We start from the raw sequence: 18,967 nt of genomic DNA, 5'->3' as shown, positions 1-18,967 counted from the left end.
TTAGAGAGCAGGGGTTCTTATGAGTAGTTTAAGGCGCTTTTGGTTAATGTTTGCAAACTGTTTGTTTAGGTCAGCAATTGGCAACCTTTAATATCAAAAGAGTCAAATAAAATATGTTATACAAAAACAAATCACTTTTTTAAGCATACATGAACATATTGACAACACAAATAGGTGGACATCTTTAAATCTTCCACCATACTCTGCAGGAACTGTTGATTTCTGATTATTTTCATTACCACTAGAACAAACGATTTGTTTAGTGGAACAAGAAAATACCTTTTAGCATGTTTAAGGCATGCCTTTGTTCATACGTATTTCCCTTAATAGTAAATGAACACAGTAAAAGTAAAGTCAGTGGCTTCAATTTAATGTTGACTAAAGTCCAGCTGCAAATCAAGCACATCGGTGAACTGAAACAGCTCTGTCACACTAGAATGAAAATAGAACAACAACCTTGCGGTGGTATAGTGATTGATTTTTGTGCTGTAAGAAACCAATTGCATGCAGATGCAGCAACCAACTTATCAAGATCGAGCATGCAACACCCTCACACTCTGAGCAACTATTTTACATTGCAAAGGTTTCATTGTGGGAGGCAACCTGTTTTCTCAGTCACAGTCTGACTCACACTGACTGCAAGTAATTGCCATCTAATTTATAAATGCAGATAGGCCGATGACAGTCTGTGCTGTTTTTACTCAACTGGTTGTAATCTGGTTATATTCTTATATAAAAGCAATGTCATTTTGCAATTAAATTGCTGTCCTGCCACAACTATGTCACTACATGTGCAACAATTTTATCACAGTAAATCTCCATATTATCGCAAACTGCTTGCATGTAATTGCCAACTTGACAACTGTTAGAAGACTGATTCCATCTTATTGCCATTTTATCAGCATCTTGATGCACCAAAAATGACAACTGAGTGTGAGTGGTTGCAGACTTTGTCCCCATCTTTGAAAAGACCATATAAAGTAAAATAAGGGTTGGTATAATTGCGATAGAAGATTCTTGTTTATTTTTTGTAACAACATTTCTTCAGCTTATTTTAACTTGATGTTTTCCCATGATTGTCCAAGCCCCACCTACAAGTGCTCTGCAGCATACAGATTAAGAACCACTTGTTTTAAGAATGGTGCTTTTTTTCTTGTGCTTTTTTGTGCAGATTTAGAAGTTTTAAACATGAGTGAGGCATCTATTGAAGTTAGTTTTCTTACGCTCATCCTTTTCAGGGTCATGGGGGGCTGGGGGGCAACCAGAAAGACAATCATTCACACTCACATTCACACCTATGGGCAATTTAGAGTTACCGATTAACCCAACCCCAATAACTGCATGTTTTGGACTGTGGGAAAATGCCAGTGTGAACCCACACAGGTGGTGGATTCACATCCAGAACCTTCATGCTGGGAGGTGACGAAATTTTGTGCTATTTTATCATATTAGCCCCCTGATTTCAATTTTTTTATTTGCATACTACAATAAAAAAATAAAATTCTGAAAGTTGCATTAAAAATAGTTTAAAAGGCCAGTCCACCCAGATTTCAGGTGAACCTTTTTGCAAAGACAATCTTTTATTGAGGCACTTGACACAAGCCATGGAATGTACATATCAAATACAACAAATTTAAGGTCTTTTTCACATTCTTGCATCTGTAAACATGATAAAGATAATACATTCAGACAGTAAGTCCATGTTGTCCCTCATACAGGAGAGACTTGTGAGTGAGGGGAAAAATATCAACACCTCACTCAGAGTAGTGTACAGTACACAACAGCTACACAAAGTGTACAAAACAGCAGTGGAGTCAAATACAAAAACTACTGACCGACTCCCTTTAAAGTAACCCTTCATGCATGAAGAGCGTACGTCTCACAGGAGTAGATCAGCAAAAATAGTAGCATGTAGACAAGCTGCTCATGTGCTCTCATTTGACCTGAAACGCATCTATTTGGTCATTTCACATGTGCGTAAGAGGTAAGTAAACTAGGGTTCAGGCATCTAAGTCTATTTCGCATCACAAGAACACATCTCGACTTTAATAGATATATAGGTACATTATCAGTTAGCAGGCATGTGTGGAAGCAGAGTCTACAGATGTCTGCTTTGGATTATCACACTCTAGGATGTAAACATGTACTTCTTGAGAACTACCGGTGGTACTTATGGTCCTTGGCAATCACAAAAATACTTCAGTTTATCTCTTTTTATTCGTGCTGTTTTGTTTTCCCGTCCACTTGGCTCTAAGGAAGTATGTGTAGATGCCTGCTTAGTAAAAACTTCCAACAACAAACCAAACATAGCAAAATATCTCCAGTGTGTGGAGGCGGATAAGGCTGCTGTTGGGCTACAGTTCATCAGCAGGTACAGAATGAGGCTTGGGTATGAAAGCTACGGCTCATGTTTTGAAAGCGCTCACCCTGTTCTCCATGTGGAGCAGCCTCTGCCAAAACTACACCTCTATCCTAAATACAGGGCTCAGCTGGTGCTCACATTAGTAAGGGTTGGTGAATATAAGGCTGTAGTTAAAGGAATACTCCAGCAAAATCTAGATTTTAAGTGTTAAGACATTTTCTGCCTGTTGGCTTGGACTCGTATTTTGTATCCACAGTGTTTTCTATGCAAATATATAACAAATACTAAGGATTTCCTTTTACTTTTTTATAGGTTTCGTTATTTTCCCGAATGTGTAATGGCTCAGTCATACTTGAGTATAAAATAGGATGACAACCTCCTTGCTGCTAAAAAAAATCTGTGATTGCACAATGATTTTTTTTCACATTTAGTAACCGATTGCACCTGGTTACCCAGAGGCTGAGTGTGTAACACTTTCAGCCTGTGGGAGGCTACTGGGAATTGCAAGACAGCTGCACAGGTCACCTGATGGGAGGCAACCTGTCTCCAAACAATCACGGTCCAACTCGGACTGATTGCAATCACTCTCAGACAGATTTCTAACACACTGCAGTCAATCCGAGTACGTCTGAGTCAATGAGCACAAGTTCTCTGTGGACTTGAACAAACTCATTGCCAGATCTATTCTGGTCATTTCCTCCTGAGACTCAACTCATTTATTTATGTCCTCTGTAGTGAACACGCAAATCACAAAACATATTAAACTGAAAGATTTCATTCTCAGGACAATATTCCTATACAAAAAGGAAGGTTGCCAAGCAACAGTGTTATTTTGCAGTTAAATAACCGCTCTGCTGCAAATACGGGACTTTTTGTTGAAGAATTTCGGTTTCAAATCTATGAGGTTCTGGGTGGAGTCAGAATGTATGTAGTAAATGTGAATTTCTGATCAATGCGAGTTTCTGTTTATGCAGATGGCAACAAATTTGCAACAGAGGGCAACAGTTACAATTTTTGCCAATTTATCAGAGTTAATTACCATATCATCACAAACAGCTTTTTTGCTGTCATTAAACTTATTCAGTCACAGATAGCAGATAGACAACAGTCTGACCCATCATGTTGCTGTTTAATCATTGACTTGATGTACCAAAGTTGGTTTGAAGGTGAAACCTGACTGTAAGATGTGGTCTCGGTCTTTGAAGCAACCATTTCAGTGACAACAAGGTTGCAAGTTTTGCTTTTCTTGATGTGACGCTAGCATAAAGAAGGCTTTAAAACACTCTTCAGACCATTATTCACTATATATGGACATAACTACGCCTGCATAAACTCTTTGTACTGAGCCATATTGTTGAAAACAAAATGTTTTGAAAGTTCTGAGCATGGACAGTGAAGTTAGGATTATGCTGCAACATGTGTGACAATGGGGCATTTCAAGCCAACAGGCAGGCAGGTTCAGCAAGTTAATGTTTGGTCCACTCTAGACAGCCATTTTTAGAGTATCCCAGAAAGAGTACTGTCAGTCTGTCCTCTTGTTGATTGAATTTATGTTATACATTATGGTCTGGTCCCACCATTTTATACCTGTGTAATTCCAGTGTATTAGCCTGTCCCATTCTGTGGAGTGAGGCTCTCCCAAGGGCAGATGATCTCTTTGGTTCCCACTCTTTCCCGAGAGACAGCTCTGTTCTCCTCATCCTCATCCTCAGACTCAATGGGGTAGATGCGGCACTCCGGAGGAATATCCACTTTGATCTGAAAAAAGCTGAGAAATGTTTCAGAAAAAGACGAGGTCATCAGGGGCTGATCTGATATTATTTGTCACGTTAGCAACATAAACTTTTACTTTGTGTACCTTAGTAGCCCAACTAGATACAAAGTCTGCATACACAGGCATGACTAAAATACATACACTGTATGTAATATAACAATATTTACATGTGCTGTGTCAGTTAAATAAATAACTGAATATGAGATGACAGTTTTGACTTCCAGCTTTTATGCAAAGATGTTCCCATCATATTGGTTTTGTAGGAACTGTAGCTCCAATATTGCATATGTATGAATTTTTGCAATAAAAACAAAAATAAATAATTGTATTAAAAATTGAATTTCTTTTTCCTTTCTTGCAATTAACAAATAGTCCTAGTGTCCAAGTTACAGATAACAGCCTCTTCCTCAGGCCTGCTCTACAACTATTTCACTTCTTGTTTCAGCGCTTCCACCTAAATTTAAAGTAAAATAAGACTCCTGGATTGGAGCGAAAATGATGGAAAACATATGTCTTTCAAAGTAAAAGTCCTGCATGACTGTCACGTACTTGCCAATCCGTCTGGGCGGAGCCTGACTAGGTTCATCTGGGCTGATTGGCTGTATGCGGCTGCTTGTCCCGGCAGCTGGATTACATTTAGGTGACAAGCTGGCAAACATAGAGGAGGGAGTGCAGCCACGCTTGAGTAGACGACGCAGGGATAGAGCCATGCGAGACTTGGACACGTTCCCTCCTGCAGTTGCTCGGGCCTCAGGGTTCCCTTCACTTTCCCCCTCACTGGCTTCCGCTCGCCGCTCAGAGGCAGAGGTGCTGTCTAAGGCCACGCTGATGGGGGACGGACAGGCTGGGGTGTGGGCCAAAAAGGGAAGAGAGGGCGAGGCGTTGGCGGAGGGGGGGTCAGTCATGCCAGAATAGACAGCGAGGTGGGGCACAGGAGTGGTAAAGCGGCACAGCTGTGAGGTCAAAGGGCAAGAGACACAAGTCAGAGGGCATCCAGACAGATAAATACATGTCTGTGTTTGGAATTTTTTTAGCAGATGGTTCCCTGAATACATCACTATTCTGTTTACAGACCTAACAAGAGACATAACACGCAAAAGGTTTCATAACATCAACTTCATTATAACAATATAGAGCCCTCTCACTTTCTGTAACCACAGGAAATTAATATTTAGCCTCCAAGACAATCTCACTGTCCGCTCAAAGTAAAGAAAGGTCTGACCAGCATTCAGCTTTGCTGATTCATGATATTAAAGCTCACATTAGAGCACCACACTTTCATCTCAGAGAGCACAGCACTTTAAAAAACATAACATCTGTAACTGAGTAGGGAAAATGGGCTTTGATAGCGTATCCTGATTTTCCAGCTGTTTTTTGTCCTCAGGCTGACATACCCCTGGGACAAATGCCTCAGTGCCTATGATGTCATAACAGTGAGTCCTGCTCCAGATGGAAAAACAATAACAACTTTTTTGTTTTAAGTGATGACGATAACAGTCATCACTTTTATCATCAACCCATGATATCAGTGTTGGTCTCAAAACCCCACAGTGCTGCGATGATTACCCGAGATCTTCATAATGTGTTATCCCATTTGCCTATTCTTGTCTGTCGACTTCAAAGTATTTTAAAATATGTTCTCCCCATTCTGCACAATTGTTTGCAGGTGCCTTGCCTGAGGCACATAAATCTGCTTTTGCAATACTGATAAAAAATTTCCAGAATATTCTTACGAGCTATCACAGGGTCGGCAGTAGCCCAGGAGATTTTTGATTCTAGCTCTCACTGTTGCTTGTTGCCTGCAGCATTTTAATTTTACTTTAAATGGATATCCAACCTAAGCATCACAGGCATTGTGAATGGAGGCACGTTTCTGTTTTATTAGCTAAATCCAGAATTTTTTTTCTTGCCAAATAAATTTGTAGTACACTCCTTTTAACTTGTTTTGCCCTTAGCTTCAGTTTCCTATTGTTTAACTCTGCTTTTTAGCAAAGGGAAATGTAAGCTATAAAATATAACGGCAATGCTCATCAGTTTTGATAGGTGGAGAACCATACCTCACTCTATGGTGGAAAAATGCTGTTTTAATAAGTTAATATGCATTTTAATATCATCTCAATGATCAAGCTGTAGAAACAAGCGTATGTTTACAACAAGTGCAAATGGTTAAGTAAATTTGCAAACTTATGTTGGTCTTAACGTTGCACTTTCGCATCACAAAAAAGCAGGTTTTGAAAGAAAGAAACAATGGAAGGAAGGAAGGAAGGAAGGAAGGAAGGAAGGAAGGAAGGAAGGAAGGAATTTGAATGCATTGCGCTACAATCGAATTAAATGGAAAAATGAAAATGGTGAATAAATGACGGCTTAAGTCCAAACACATAAGTATGAGGTGGTTTTATGAATGTTTTATTACCTTATGACTGATAACAAAGACAACTCAAAACATACTAAACAACAGTGAATGCACAGAGATGGACAGCACAGTAAATGTATCATGACAAACAAAAAAGCAGACAACACTTACAGCTTACATGGACGTAAATAGATGGCTATTTGTCTTCTTCTTGTAGTAATTTATTAACATGAGTTGCAAAAAAAGGTTGGTTCAGATTTTGAAACATGCATTTCCAAAGACGTCAAACATGTGACTCACACAGAAATATAAAGTATGTTTACATAGAGCCTGATCGATATACGATTTTTAAGACCGATATGTGTTGATTTGAAAATCGAATATTTTGACACATATCCTAAAATCTACCTATGCAGCATCAATGCACAAACATGATTAAAGTTGTTATGAGGCACAACAACTTCAATTCTTTAAATTTTAAAAATTTTATTTATCAGTCATGACCAATATGGATACCAATAGATCAGCAAACAGCTAATTTCAGCAGATATATCAGCACGCTGATAAATTAGCTGGGCTCTGGTCTATGACTCTTCACTGAAAGGTCTAATAGCAACATATTATAGATGTTTTCTAATTTATTATATAACATTATATCCTGTCTAAACATATAATGTATTACATGTATTATATGTAACTACTATAGCAATTAGACAAATAAAATTAGTCATTTTTAACTGAGGTGCGACGAGGAGGCGCCTCTTTGCCCTGTTGGCTGAGTTTGCTCATGACCTGTGTGATGTCAACAGGGGCACTGGCGGCCATCTTGGCCTTTTGCTCCTGCTCCTGTTGCCGGATGATGATGGGACTGAGACTGGGCCGTCTGTTTCTTGCATTTTGCTCCAACTGGGAGTCACTGGGATGATGTATGGGGAGGGGAAAAGAAACAGGAACAAGGTAAGAGTTGAAAGTTGAAAATTCAGGATTGTCTTTAAGAGTACGGAGGAGAGAAGAGAAAATTTGAGGTTTATGTTATATATTTGTTAGGGTTGTTTAGACTGCAACATTCCTCTTTGCTGTGACTAAGACGTAGTTTCTGTTAGTCAAACTAAAAGCTTCAAATAAATCTTCCAACAATGTCTGAGAAAAGCTCCACAAATTCAATGCAAAAAGTGCCTCTTACCTGAACTTGTGTTCCTCGGGACATACGGCCTTCTTCGTTGTTTCCTTAAACACTGGAGATTTTAGGTATCGGCCATATGAGTCCTGCAAAATGCAAAATGCTATCAGTTGGTCCAGTGAGTTGGTCTCTTACAGGTACAGATACAACCCCACCATTCCCTTGTGATTTAACCATAGACATCCAGGTCTGAAAAGTGAAGCCAATGCAGAAGTGCCTTAAACTTCCTTTCTTTACAGTGGCCAGCAGGGGGCACCTCATCTGGTCACAAAGTTCATATTGTATAAAGGTCAATGAGAACATTATCCTGCTACTTAATCATTTATGACACCAGTTAACATTTTTTTGTGAGTTTATAGTCTCAATAAAAGTCTAATCTGATACTTTGTGATGTTTAGTTTCAAATCATGCTCCCATTTAGAGCAAATTACACACGTTGCTATAGCATGGGCATGCATAGCGCCATCAGCTCCACAGTCAGCTCAAACCAAAATCCAAAAAGGTGTTTTAATTTATGCAGTCTCTGCACTGATCACACCTACTGACATGTTTACTGACCTTCTTCATGAGCATGTAGATGTGAGTCTGGGCTGCATCCAGGACGTATCTGTGTGGGTGTTTCAGACCTTTCACTGTGATTTCCATCGTCTTTCCATCGATGTTGATCCATCGTGGAGCACCGCGTGCCAGGAAAGTCCTGAGATCAATGAAAGTGGGAGGAATGAAGAGGAAATGCTTTGACACTTACATGGAAAAACCTCAAAAGCCAGATAAAAACTTCTTCTTCAGTAAAGATGTGAGAAAAAAATATCCACTGCATTGTTTTCATCATTTAATCATCAGTTAAAGTAACACTATACTTGCAGGTAAAGTTCACTACATGCAAAGTTTAGATTTAAACTGTAATTAATCTAAGGCGTATTATTTCTGGATGATGGCAACCAAAATTTGTATTAATTCTCAGTTTTATTTTAAGTTTTAATCTTTAATCTTTATTAATTAAAAATAATTGAGTGAATTTAATGTTAAAAATAAAAATTAAAAACACTGAATGTCCAACATGTATTTGTGTCACTATTAAACTAATAAATATAACTATTAAAGAGTCATAAATCACTGTCAGTAAACATAGTTGGCGATTTTTAAATCAAATAATACTTTCTTCTCCACTGTCTTCAATATTTACCAGAAGACTAATATATTCTTCAAGAAGTTCTTACTTGTAGATCTGCTCTGCTTTCTCTTTCATTGTCGCAGCAGTGCCCCACTTCAGATCCTCACAACCTTCCCAGAATGCCAAGTTCTCACCTGAGTAGGTTTAGAGAAAATAACCAGATATAAACTCAGATTATTCCTAACCCCTTCTACTGAAGGAAAGCTTAACATCAGGACCAACAGTGACTTTAAATTGCATCAGACTATCATACCGCTGAACTCTTTCTTTAGGAACAGTCTGAAGTCATCTCGTCCTCGAGGGTCTGAAAGGAGCTCTCCAAAGCTGAACGTCCACCTCTCCACACGCATTTTAGTGGGTATTTCCACACTGTGCCGCACAGATAACAAAAACAAAATATTCTTAATTATTGTCCAAAATCAGTGATTTCTATAAGTATAATCATCTTACGCACTTGGGCATATTCAAAGCCCAGTATGTGACGTCATCAGTGAGCCAGGGGTTGCTGGGAAGACACTTGGACAGAAAAGGGTCGTGGCCTTTATAAGTGGCGCAGTATTTCACCAACCTGCAGTGGAGGGAAAAACACGTCACCATCGACCACACTGAAGGAAAATAACGTCTTTAACCATTAATGATGCAGCCACACAGAAACAGTAAAGCAAGTGCAGCCAAGCCTACAGGAGGCATAACTCACATTATCTAATCCCTCATCAGTCAGAGAACAGCAAATACACTTGACAATACATGTTTGTTTACTGTGAAGATTCTCATTTTCTTTTTATTTGCTGGAAAGACACGTGGGACATATGTCAAAGATTCAAGTGAACTTTCTACTAGCTAGCCACTGAGCTAGCTACTTATCATATAATCAGGGCCAGTATTTTTCTTTTTTTTACTGAGAAACTGAGACTGTTGTGGAGGGCTCCACCAATAAGCTTAAGCAGCCCTCCACAACGGTCCCACTTTCTCATCAGCTTTAACCTGTCTGACCTTTACAGATCACTCAGTGGGGTTATGCTGAAACTAATGTGCGTGTGTTACTTTAAGGCATACAGCTAATGGAGCAGCCAGGGTATAGGAGGGGTACTGGTTTGCTACAGATAGTAGCGAGCTTCTTATATGAGGGACTGTCTTACGCGCCAATGGACACTGATGATTTCACTCTGGGACGCATGATGGACTGCTGGATGAAAATCATCTACAGGGAGAGAAATGACAGCCAGAATAACACAGAGCTGCCACTATACGTGATCAATAAAACATCCAACAAGTGAGTAGAAAAAAACTTACGATCCTCTCGTAGTCATCGGGTGTTTTTGCCTGAGGAAAAATGTATTAAAAGTATGAGTACAGATAATAAGCCATATACTTTATGACTTCACAGTTAGGACACTGTATGTATTTCTGCACAGAAAAAAGCACTGTTTTATACATCACTTCTTTATCATTGTTGGACTCATGATGAACACTTGTGAACACTAACCTTCAACATCATTTCACAACCTGAGCTGAGATTCAGGTACTTTTTTTTTGTTAGCAAGTATTATAGCAAGTGCATTCATGAGGTGATGTGAGTGTGTGCAGATGTGTTCACAACCAGCCTAAAAGTCTGGGATTTGAAAACATAGCCGTAGGAAATGCCTGCAGAGAAGAAGAATGGAAAAGAGAAGGCCTTAATTTTAATAAAAGAAAACAGCATACATATCATTTACTGTACCTGCATTAATGCATTAAAGCTTCTTATGGGATATAAGCTGATTGAAAGGAATTATGTTCATGCGGGTCAGGCAGAGACTCACCTGTTACCTCGTGTGCATTTGGATCTATTAGTCTTTCCAGTCCATAGTCCATGGCACTCACAGTCCCTGGCTACATACACATCAACAAAAGAGAATTACACAGTGTTTACCAAAGGACTAATTAATTAAACAGATGGCTGTTTTATAATGCTAATCATCAGCGGATAATGTGTCGTACTTCTCATGGCCATCTCAAACAAGAAGAGGCCAATCACCAAATTCACTCTTGGTCATTATGAATACATCTTCAAGTACTTTATTTGTTTCCCACGGGGGGCTTTAAAATGCATTAACTTTAAATCACATTTAGCAGTCATTACGATCAATCTGAACCTGTAAGATGAAGTTTTAAGGAGAGCATATGTTATTTACATCAAGGTGTCATTATATTTATTTTTCAACATGAAACATCTGTTTCTGCTTTTATTGAATACTGATTTTTTTTTAGAAAAGGTCAAAAGTTTCTTCCTTTTTAAATTGTGCATCTTAAATTAAGAGTGTGCATATCTGATTTAGTATTTAGAAGGAATGAAATGCTTGAAGGCTGGAAGACGGAAGAAATATCTATCCTTTTTGTCTGAAAAGCTTTAAAATACACAAACCAACAAATGCAAAGCAGTTAATACTCTGATTTTGTAAGTATCAATCGGCCACAGCATTTAAACTTCCTGTCTAATACTGTGTCAGCAGACACAGGAGCCCCTTTTGTGTCTGACAGCAGGACGTTTGATCGAACTGGGATTTAAGAACTTCGGATGGGTTAGTTGTAGTTGTACCTCAAAATTCCCGGCAGAACTTGACCTATCAGCTTTTAACGTTGGTAGCTGATTAATATGCTTTATTGCTTTATTTTACAGCATGCATATGGAAATCTCAACTGAGGGATTGACAACAGAGCACCCTTGCAGCGATAACTCATGTGCCATGAGACACAAATTAGTGCCAGTGCCAGTGACCCTCGTTAGGTCAAAGTCTTCTGTGCATACACTATATTGCCAAAGGATTCACTCACCCATCCAAATTATTTAATTTCAGGTGTTCCAATCACTTCTGTGGCCACAGACATAAAATCAAGCACCTGGCGTGTAGACTGCTTCTGCAAACACTCACAGATCTTAGGAACTCAGTGAATTCCAGCGTGGTACTGTGGTAGGATGCCACCTGTACAACAAGTCAAGGCATGAGTAGGCAGAGTGGGGTCAGCAGATACTGAGGTGCATAGTGTACAGAGGTCATGAACTTTCTGCAGAGTTGAGCACTACAGACCTCCAAACTTCACGTGTGCCTTCAGATATGCTCAAGAACAGCATGTAGAGAGATTCATGGAATGGATTTCCAATGCTGAGAAGCTGCATTCAAGCCTTACGTTACCAAGTACAATAGAAAAGCGTCATATGCAGTGGTGTGAAGCATGCCCAACCTAGACGTGCTCTCTGGAATGATGAATCATGCTTCTCTGTCTGGCAATACAATGGATAAGTAGTTCCAGTGAAAGGAACTGTTAATGCTTCAGCATACCAAGACAATTCTGGACAATTTCATGCTCTCAAGCATGGCAATAGTCCCTTCCTGTTCCAACATGACTGTGCACCAGGGCACAAAGCAAGATCCATAAAGACATTAAAGAGCAATTCTGGTGTGGAAGAACTTGACTGGCCTGCAGAGTCCTAATCCAAAAGAACACCTTTGGAGCAGAGACCAGGAGCTAGGCCTTCTGATCCAACATCAGTGTCTGACCTCACAAATGGGATTCTGGAAGAATGGCCAAAGGTTCCCATAGACACACTCATAAACTTTATAGAAAACCTTCCAAGAAGAGTTGAAATAGTTATAGCTTCAGAGGATGAGCCGACATCATAATAAACCCTGTGGCTTAAGATTGGGATGTCACTCAAGTTCATACGCATGTGAATGAAGACAAGCAAATACTTTTGGCAATATAGTGTACCTCACTTCTGAAAGGACACAACACAAGTCACAGAGCACAGGCTACAACGTGCTACATTACTGAAAAGGTCACCAGTAGTCAACACAATATTCTTCCTAAAGGCTGAAGTCATAAACAATGAAAAGCACAACTGTTTAACATTATGCACTTAACTGTGTTTTTATTATGGCCCTACTTTATATGATGTGACCATATAGTTTATGGTCACATATATTATGCAACCAAAACTTTAGAAAGACATATTTCTGCAATATGAGAGATGTTTGTGCAGGAAAATCCCAGTAGATCAGCAGTTTCTGAAGTGAGAATATCCTCAAACATCTTTGCACCTAATCAAATGACTGCAAACCAATTAACTCATGGGAAACACATGGGTCTTTGGTTGGGAGCTGTCACTGTCTTTGGTAACTGTTCTAGCTGTAATCCAGCATCACAGCACAAGAAGCTCGATGTGCACAAGGTGCAAACCACTGTACCACTTTCTCCCATGCAGTGTGAAATATTAATCAGTTGTGCCCTTTTCCTCTGACTGGACATGCAGTGGTAATGAGACATCATGGGTAGAGATAATGAGATACCTTGGGAAGTATTGCAGTGTGGTGCAATTTACTTTCTTACTTCTCTGTTTACCTGCAATGTACCAATATCTGCTGTTTACTGTTCAGGCTTGATAACTATATCTGTGCATGTATGCTTATATTATCTCATGTTGTGGGGACATAAATGTGTTTATATAATCACATAGTGAGGCCCAGCTCCTTTTGGTGGCAAAAAGCCATTCTCATTCACGCAAATCATAAAGGACTTGGTTGAGTGACGGCTAGTCTAAGTCTTCAAATATAAATTCACAAACGTCTTCTGTAGTGATAGAAACATGCATGTGTGTGTTCTCACCGGAGGTCTATGAACCACCCAGTAGGCTCTTTCCTGACAGTCAAACACCACACGGTCCGGTTTCTTTCTCTCCTTCGCAGCTCTAAAACCCAACCCAAACACAGAGAGTCATAACACATTGTTACCCTTAACGCTTCCCGACATCACTGAGCTTCCTGCACACCCACCTATACTGCTCTTTAGCTTGCATCACTATAAAATCCCATTTATGATTCATCCACTTGTGAAGATGGTTGTACTGCTCCTGAGGACATAAAACAACACCTCAGTAAATGCCAATAGAGAAAATTAATCGCCGTGGGATTCGTGTCCAATTCTCACCTGCTCGTGCAGCTCCAAGATTCCTTTCTTACGTATGTTTCTCTTTGCCAGGTAGATTGCTTCAGTAACAAAAACATAGATGGATGTTAACGGTAAGTGATTCTTAGTAACAGGATGCATTCAGATACACTCACCATAATCTGTATCCTCAACAGGCCACTGCTGTGTGGGCCAGAAATATGGTGTCTGGAAACAATGAAGGGCAGAGATGATGATTAGCAGTAAGCGTTTTTGTGAGTGGGATTCATTTCTTGCAGATTTAAGGGTGTTTTTTGTTGGTTGCTTTCAATTTGCAGTCATTCAGGAAACTAAAGCCAGACTAATTTGGGGTTTCACATCATAAAATAAATACGACGGAAATTGGTTTTACCTCGCATTAGTGGTTTTTGTGTCTTGTAATGGTAAACTCTTTTATTATCTAATCATTGCATGTTACAGCAGAGATGCTAAACCCATTACAGAAAATCTGGCACATGCCGCTTTCTGGAACCAATTTACCAATGGGAAATTACCATGGTCAATAATGTTGATAAAATGAATCTGTTAATATATTAAAAATAATGACTGAATGCAGAATTAAATATGTATATCACACTGAAAAAAATCTCTCAAAAAACTAAAAATATCCCCAAAATTTTCTGACAGTAAATTCTAATTTTTACCAAAATGTACGGGCATTTCTATGTATTGTAAAAATGCAATGCATAGTGAAAAACATCCATAAAAAGTAATATGGAAAATTCCTTTATTTTAAAAATGGTGAATGTTTTTACAAAGATGTTTGTTTTATTTCAGTGTAGGGCCTTTCTGTCTTTTTTTTGAAGAAGAAAAAAAGTATTTAAAAAAAAACATTATTCTGCACTGAAAAAAATGCAGCACTGTTTTAAACTGAAGGAATTTTACATTTAATTTTTACACATTTTTGAAAATAAAGGTTTCTCACATTTTTACATTTTTGGATGGAAAAACTTCCAGGAAGTGCATGATTTTACTTCACAAGGCTCGATCAACCTTTTTTTTTAACCTTCCATGGCTCTGCATTTTTATTTTGAACTTACATGATATACCGACATAATTATTCTTAGAAGTTGCTATGTGCTCAGGCTAAGAGACACAGCAACTTTCTAGCCTTTACATCAAATGAATTTGATGTACTGATGTGTTTTTATCACAATCTTTTAGGCTCTGCACCTAATAAATTAGCAACTGCTCTGTTGTTTTCTGTTTTCTTGTAGGTAAACAACAGTCACACTTAAATGACCTTTGCAAGCATTTCAGTTTACACTGCATTTTTTGCATGAGTTGTGGAGTCACTAGATAGCAGGAACAGGAGTGCACACTATGTGTGTTTCTGCATGACTATGTGCATCCCTTTTTTTACATTTTAACAACATGCAAAAACACTGTTCAGTGTGCAGCAATGAAAACTAAATCTTCCCATAACCAGAAATACTGTTTTGGAAGATCGTTTGGCTTTGCTGCAGCTGAGATTTTGGCTAAGCTTTAAAATGTGGTGTGTTTACCTGGAAGCGATACAGGGATGCATCTGGTTTGACCACTAAACGCTTGTGGTCTTGTATAGGGTAGATGTATCCTAACGCCACCAGCATGGAGCCAAAACTCCTCGCCTCTGAATAAAAAAGACAGATTTGCTATAAATGAGGTTCTATCACCAATTTTCACTGTCAGCTAACATGATAACATCCTAAAACTGTCTTCTTTTTATCAAAACACACACTTTGAACTGGGATGGCATCAGCTGCCTGATCTCTCACCTTGTGCATCGATTTGGAATCTGTCTGCTAACCACACAACTATGTCTTCACCTGAGGAAAAAGGACTCAAGGTCAGAAGTAACAAAGAATCTATGGAAATAAACAACACTAGTCAAAAGGGCAGCTTGAACAGCAAACAACTTTAAATATACTGTATGTTGTTTATGTCCATCAGTGCATGCCTGTAAATGCCAGAAAGCTAATGTCAAAGAGAGACATGGAAGGAGAAAAGGGAGGAGGAGAAGGATGACAAGTGAAGAAGAGAGAAAATGACAGAAAGGCAAAGGAAAGAAACAAGAGGAAGAAAGAAACTAAGAAAGGAAAGGAAAGCTTGTGAGATGAAAGAAAGGGGGAAAGGGGGAGGAAAAGGAAACAGGAAAAGCAAAGGAATCAGAGATGGAGAGAAAACAAAACAGCAAAGAAAGTGAGAGAGGGAAGTGGAGAGAGCAGCAGAGAAGAAGCCTTTGGTATGTTTTCATTCATTCAGCTGTGGGCATTCAAAGCTTGCAGGTGACGTAGAAGTCTAGGTTCCCTCTCTTCTCCTCCTCCACCACCTACTGCCTGCATTCCTCTTGCTTCGGGCGCTACATGTTTGTTTCCTCTCGCCTGCTCAATCATCATCCTCCTCCTTCACCTCCTACTTCTTCCCTCTCTCTGTCTCTGAGACCATGGGGTTGTCATGGAGATGAAATCTGTAGCTCCAACACCGTGGTATCCTCTGGCGAGGTTGTGCAGGTACAGTCACTCAACGGGATAAAAATCAAGCCACTGTAGTGTATGTGAGAGTGTTTGTGTCCACTTTACCAGTAATAGCATGTGGTATTGTGGTGATAACCAGTCTCTGAGGCTGTAGCTTCACTCCCGTTGTGGGGTCCTGCATCTCGAGGACCACCTTCTCCGCCTGCTCAAAAAAAGGTTGTGAGGAGGTGTCACATCAGAGCTCACAGTGTAGGTTTTTGGGGCAGCAGATTTGATTGTAAATCCTAAATTTTGATCAGTGAAATTCACATGACGGTGATGATGATCATTAGTGTAACCTCGAGCATGCACAGCATTACCATTAACCTCTTTTCTACTTAATGAAAGGCAGAGAAAGCTGCATTAAACTGTGTCTCACTGATTAAAAAAGGGCAAATTTCCCCCCTGGGATGTTAAGGCTTGATGTGTAAGCTTGTAATTAATACTTCCTATCAGACAAATGCCGAATGATTCGGTTTCTGTTTCTCTCCAAACAACTGTTCAGCTTTTTAGTCCAATGACTGGATTACAGTTTTAATGCTGCATTAGAAAGTGGTGAGAAGCGAGATGACGGGATTGTTTCAAGCCCTGATCTCATGGCTTTTGTTTGGCTTGTGTGGGAGGTTTGTGATGACTCACTGCCCCCTAAACAGTTTTTCAGCCATCATACCATCTGATCCCAGAGCTCCCCCACAACTTAGGTGTGTACGGCAGAGGAAGAAATCCTGTAGTACATTAATTCACTTTATGTGTGTGTGTGTATGCATGTGTGAGAGAGAAAGAGAAAGAGAGTGTGTTTGTAGCTGACTCCTGGGTCTTTTTGAAGTGGCTTTGTGCTTTGAAGTCAACCTGGAGAGGCTATAAGCCCCAGACTGAGCTGGACCAAAGTGGGCTTTCATTGACCAAAACACAAAGTTCTCCAGGAAATGGATTCTGTGTGCATTCCCCTGGAGAGAGGGGGACACTGTGTGAGTGCTACATCTGGAAGCTCATGTCTTGATTATTTCCTTCCATTTATTTATTTATTTTTTCTAATGTTAAAACATTCTCTTTGGTGACCATCCAACTGAATTTTAAATATGAGATGATGAATGAAGGACTGCTCTGGCTGGCCTCACACACACACACACACACACACACACACACACACACACACACACACACACACACACACACACACACACACACACACAATTCACACAGCGCCTGGATTAACTTCTTTCCAGCAGCTGGTTGGTGTAGATGGAGGTATTGATACTGATCCAGGCCTAATGCTTATTAAACAGAACGACCTTATCACAGTGAAAAGGTTGAAACAGAACACAGTCTGACAGCTATATAGAGTGTAAGGGGGAAGCTGACATGACATCTGATTTACAGTATGTTGGCATCATTCTGAAACACGAGTATATGAATAACATCTCTAATAACCCTTAATAACTAAAGTCCATATTATTAAAGAAATGCATTTTGCTATTGGGTTTCCCTAAAGCTTGTTGTAGTCCAAATGGTACCTGTGGGTTTTAATCCTTAACGGAATGACCATCCTTAATAAATCTATTCAATGAAAGCATTGGGATTTCCAGAGAATATTATAGATTATTATAGTGCAAATGCCAACAACAGCCTGGGTTTGTGAGGTTCCTGTAAGCCAATACAGTCCAAGCATTGCGTTAGAGAATTTATACAAGTCACTAATGATGCGTCTGCAGCAGGTATAATCTATAAGCCTGTGCTCTGGTTTACATCATCTAATGTAAGCTGTGCAGCCCACCTTTTTGAGACAAGCCATCCGTGGTCGGTACCTCTGTCCATGATCCCGGAGAACGTTTCGGATGGTCATGTTGTGTGATGCTTTGCACCGCTCTCTCTCTCTCTCTCTCTCTCACACACACACATACAACACTGCTGCCGCCTGTGAGAGCCCTGTGTGTCGTGTGGGGATGCTTGAGGGGAAGTGCAACACTGATCGATGGTGATGTTGCCTTCAAATGTCCCCCCTCTAAACCTCTCACTTGGAAAAACGGAAACTGTTAATGTGCCAATATTTTATCATTTTTAAATTGAATTAGGATTAAATTACCCGTGTGGCACTTCAGGCATGTAATAAAAAGTTGACAGTTCCAATAAGAGTAACAAAGAATTGTCTAAAATAGGTTTAAGTAATTGCAATGTGAAGCCGTTTTAGTTAAGTATAGGCAATAATTTAGTGTTCTTTATCTCATCAATGCTATAAACGCAAAGACAGAAGGTCAAATACAACCACTTTCACAAAACCAAGTTATTTTCCGTCAAGATTTCAAATTGTATTGTTCTTCAGCAGAGCGTTCAACTGCAGATAGCAATATTTCCTGCAGTCTCTGAAAGCAGCATGTCTAAAAGTGTGAAACGAATCAACCAATCGGAGCGCGTCTTTTTTTTCCAACGTGTTTCTATACTGCACCAGTAGAGGGCGACATGCCACCACCGGTCAACTCTCCTTTTTTCCTTCATATTTATTTTAATGTTAATTATGAAAACTTTATGTATTTATTTTTTACTTTAATTATAGCCGTTAACGCCTATTAATTCTTTTTATAGTGTATCGTGCAATTAGACCTCTAAAACTTGAAAATGTATTCGCGTGTAAATTTCAGTATGCTGCTT

The 18,967-nt window shown here is 39.4% G+C and overlaps 1 protein-coding gene across 1 annotated transcript; it reads right to left on the bottom strand.

Moving 5' to 3' along the window:
- Positions 1-1,581: 1,581 nt before the first annotated feature.
- On the bottom strand, positions 1,582-18,290 carry LOC147323652 (regulator of G protein signaling 9-like). The gene is made up of 19 exons (XM_086304146.1): positions 18,096-18,290; positions 16,388-16,484; positions 15,584-15,634; positions 15,332-15,438; positions 13,943-13,994; positions 13,809-13,867; positions 13,655-13,731; positions 13,488-13,569; positions 10,653-10,715; positions 10,137-10,166; positions 9,983-10,044; positions 9,298-9,411; positions 9,097-9,212; positions 8,890-8,977; positions 8,228-8,366; positions 7,673-7,755; positions 7,282-7,405; positions 4,686-5,089; positions 1,582-4,130 (listed from the first exon to the last, which is right to left on the bottom strand). Exons 1-19 carry the CDS (start codon positions 18,162-18,164, stop codon positions 3,968-3,970), a joined length of 1,980 nt encoding a protein of 659 aa, XP_086160272.1. The 5' UTR covers positions 18,165-18,290; the 3' UTR covers positions 1,582-3,967.
- Positions 18,291-18,967: the final 677 nt, after the last annotated feature.

Source organism: Aulonocara sp. 'chitande type north' Nkhata Bay, linkage group LG8 (assembly GCF_057382095.1).
Source record: "Aulonocara sp. 'chitande type north' Nkhata Bay isolate Kocher_YH1m ecotype deep benthic linkage group LG8, A_spYH_male_GT1.1, whole genome shotgun sequence".
NCBI lineage: Eukaryota > Metazoa > Chordata > Actinopteri > Cichliformes > Cichlidae > Aulonocara > Aulonocara sp. 'chitande type north' Nkhata Bay.
Note: the sequence above shows the minus strand (reverse complement) of the source record. Positions and strands in the feature narration are given on the sequence as shown.